This window comes from Geospiza fortis, unplaced genomic scaffold (genome assembly GCF_000277835.1).
Source record: "Geospiza fortis unplaced genomic scaffold, GeoFor_1.0 scaffold112, whole genome shotgun sequence".
NCBI lineage: Eukaryota > Metazoa > Chordata > Aves > Passeriformes > Thraupidae > Geospiza > Geospiza fortis.
The window spans coordinates 18,590,432-18,590,897 of record NW_005054298.1 but is presented as its reverse complement, the minus strand read 5'-3'; the positions used below and the strand labels follow the sequence as shown (position 1 = coordinate 18,590,897).

The 466-nt window shown below is 47.9% G+C and overlaps 1 protein-coding gene across 1 annotated transcript in view; it reads right to left on the bottom strand.

Annotated features, from left to right (window-relative positions):
* Positions 1-182, bottom strand: part of DLX1 (distal-less homeobox 1) — a 3,766-nt gene extending 3,584 nt beyond the window's left edge. Inside the window, exon 1 of the mRNA XM_031058361.1 lies at positions 22-182. Coding sequence (XP_030914221.1) covers positions 22-182 — 161 coding nt within the window. The remainder of the gene's footprint in view (positions 1-21) is intronic.
* Positions 183-466: the final 284 nt, after the last annotated feature.

Here is a 466-nt window from a genome sequence, read left to right as displayed (position 1 = left end):
AAGGAGGAAGCTGTGCTGTACGAGCTGTCAGGCTGAGAGTGGCCCGCGGAGTGTAAACAGTGCATGGAATAGTGTCCGTGGGACATGGGAGAAGGAGACATTTGCTGGCTGGGCGGCCCAAACTCCATAAAGACAGCCTTCCCTGAGACGGGGCTATTTAGACTCTCTGGCATGGTAGTCATGGTCATTTCTTGTCGCTTGGTCTGTGTGTGTGTTCTCTCTTCAGCTTGCCTTTTTGGGGTCTGTTGTGTTTCTCAGGACAGGAAAGAACCCAATTTAAGCGAAACAGGGTTTTTCACTTTCCATTCATAAGAAAATGGAGTTTGTCTCTTTGAAAAGTCTAAGCATGATGCTGTAGATCTACACAAACTCGCCTAAAAGCTTTGACTCAGCCAAGTCTATGAATATTCATGAGATGGCGGAGCTGATTGGTCCGCCGTCTTGCATAATCGCTTTGGATTGGTCC